Source organism: Suricata suricatta, unplaced genomic scaffold (genome assembly GCF_006229205.1).
Source record: "Suricata suricatta isolate VVHF042 unplaced genomic scaffold, meerkat_22Aug2017_6uvM2_HiC HiC_scaffold_1951, whole genome shotgun sequence".
Lineage (NCBI taxonomy): Eukaryota > Metazoa > Chordata > Mammalia > Carnivora > Herpestidae > Suricata > Suricata suricatta.
The window spans coordinates 1-1,775 of record NW_021864338.1 but is presented as its reverse complement, the minus strand read 5'-3'; the positions used below and the strand labels follow the sequence as shown (position 1 = coordinate 1,775).

The 1,775-nt window shown below is 43.2% G+C and overlaps 1 protein-coding gene across 1 annotated transcript; it reads right to left on the bottom strand.

Annotated features, from left to right (window-relative positions):
- Window positions 1-1,068: 1,068 nt before the first annotated feature.
- Window positions 1,069-1,770, bottom strand: LOC115284765 (olfactory receptor 5-like; the record flags this gene model as incomplete). Its single annotated transcript, XM_029931238.1, has 1 exon — window positions 1,069-1,770. A coding segment is annotated over one exon (702 nt), but the record flags the coding sequence as incomplete, so codon positions are not given.
- Window positions 1,771-1,775: the final 5 nt, after the last annotated feature.

The following is a 1,775-nucleotide window of genomic DNA, read 5'->3' as shown; positions in this document are numbered from 1 at the left end:
TCTAGGAGAAATCAGAGGCTATATTTGTGACTAGGAAATAGGCAAGTTTTGTTAGGATGCAAAAAACAATAACTGTAAATTTAAATATTGATAATTTAGATTTCACCAAAATTTAAATCTTCTGTTTATTATAAGACACTATGAAGAATACAGACAGGCAGAGAAAGACAGATAATATTTGATTTCACTCACATGTGCAATTTGAGAAACAGAACAAATGAACATATGGGAAGGCAGGGGGGAAAACAAGAGAGAGGGAAACAAACCGTAAGAGTCTCTTAAAGATAGAGAACAAACCGAGGGTTGCTGCAGGAAGGTGGGTGGGGGATGGGCTAGATGGGTGATGGACACTGAGGAGGGTGATAAACACTGGGTGTTGTATGTGAGTGATGAATCACTGAATCCTACTCCTGACACCAACACTGTGTGTTGACTAAAATATAATTACAAATTTTTAAGAAGAAAAGAATATATATAGGTAATAGCTAGTAGCAAAGGGATTGAGATAAAGTTCTACCTTAATTTTTTATTTAGCATATATATCTAGGCAATATCATCATGTCAAACATATAAATCTATTTCTTTTTATGTAATACCCCAATGTTTATCTCAGAATGAATATAATGTATTTAATCCATCAATTTTAGATGGATACTGGATTGCTTCTGATTTTTTCATTACAAAGATGCTATGAATATCTTCATATATGTTATCTAACTTTACTTGTGGGAACATATAAAATATTTGGTAAATATTTGTCATACTAGGAATAAAATATGGGATTGCTAAATCTGCATTTCTTGATTTTCTAATAAGGTTGACCATCTTGTCATGTGAGTTACCAGTCACTTATCATTCATCATTGATGACTTGCCTTCTCATGGACATTGTTCCCTCTTGTCATGGGTGATTCAGATTTTGTTATTAGTTGAAACGAACTCATTGTTTATTAAATGGGAAACGCATTAATCCAGTTTTCCTTTGGCCTTTCAGTACTATGTTTGGTATTTCATGGCCGTGAAAGATTTTCGATCAGGAGATGAGAGGTCCAACTACCCAAGAGCACGCTCAAGGCCAGTGGAGAGCTTTCCGAAGCACTACATGGACCTCCTTGTTGCGCAGGCAGTAGATGACAGGGTTGCACATGGGCGTGACCACAGTGTAGATGACAGACAGCACCTTGTTGAGGTCCATGGACTTGATACGGCTGGGCCGGCAATAAATGAAGAGGGCTGCTGAGTAGAAGATGCCCACCACAATCAGGTGGGATGCACAGGTGGAAAAGGCCTTGCGCCTGGCAGCAGCTGATGGCATGCGGAGCACAGCCACCGTGATGGCTGAGTAGGAGGCCAATGCTACCAACAGTGTTCCACAGAAGATGACAATTGCAGAGATGAAGTCCACCAGCTCCGTCAGAGCCACATGCGTGCAGGACAGGTTGAGCAGAGGGGAGACGTCACAGAAAAATTGGTTGAGGACATTGGGGCCACAGTAGGACAGGCTGGCGATGCATGTTGTCTTGGCCACTGAGACCAGCAGCCCCCCAAGCCATGAGGACAAGGCTAAGCCCAGGCAGACCTGGGGCCGCATGAGCAGTGGGTAGTGGAGTGGGCGGCAGATGGCCACGTAACGGTCATAGGCCATGGAGGCCAGGAGGGTGCACTCCGTGCAGATGAGGACTATGAAGAAGAAAAGCTGTGTCATGCAGGCTGTGAAGGAGATATGGTAAGGTCCAGTCCACAGCCCCACGAGCAGGCTGGGCATGGTCACGGACA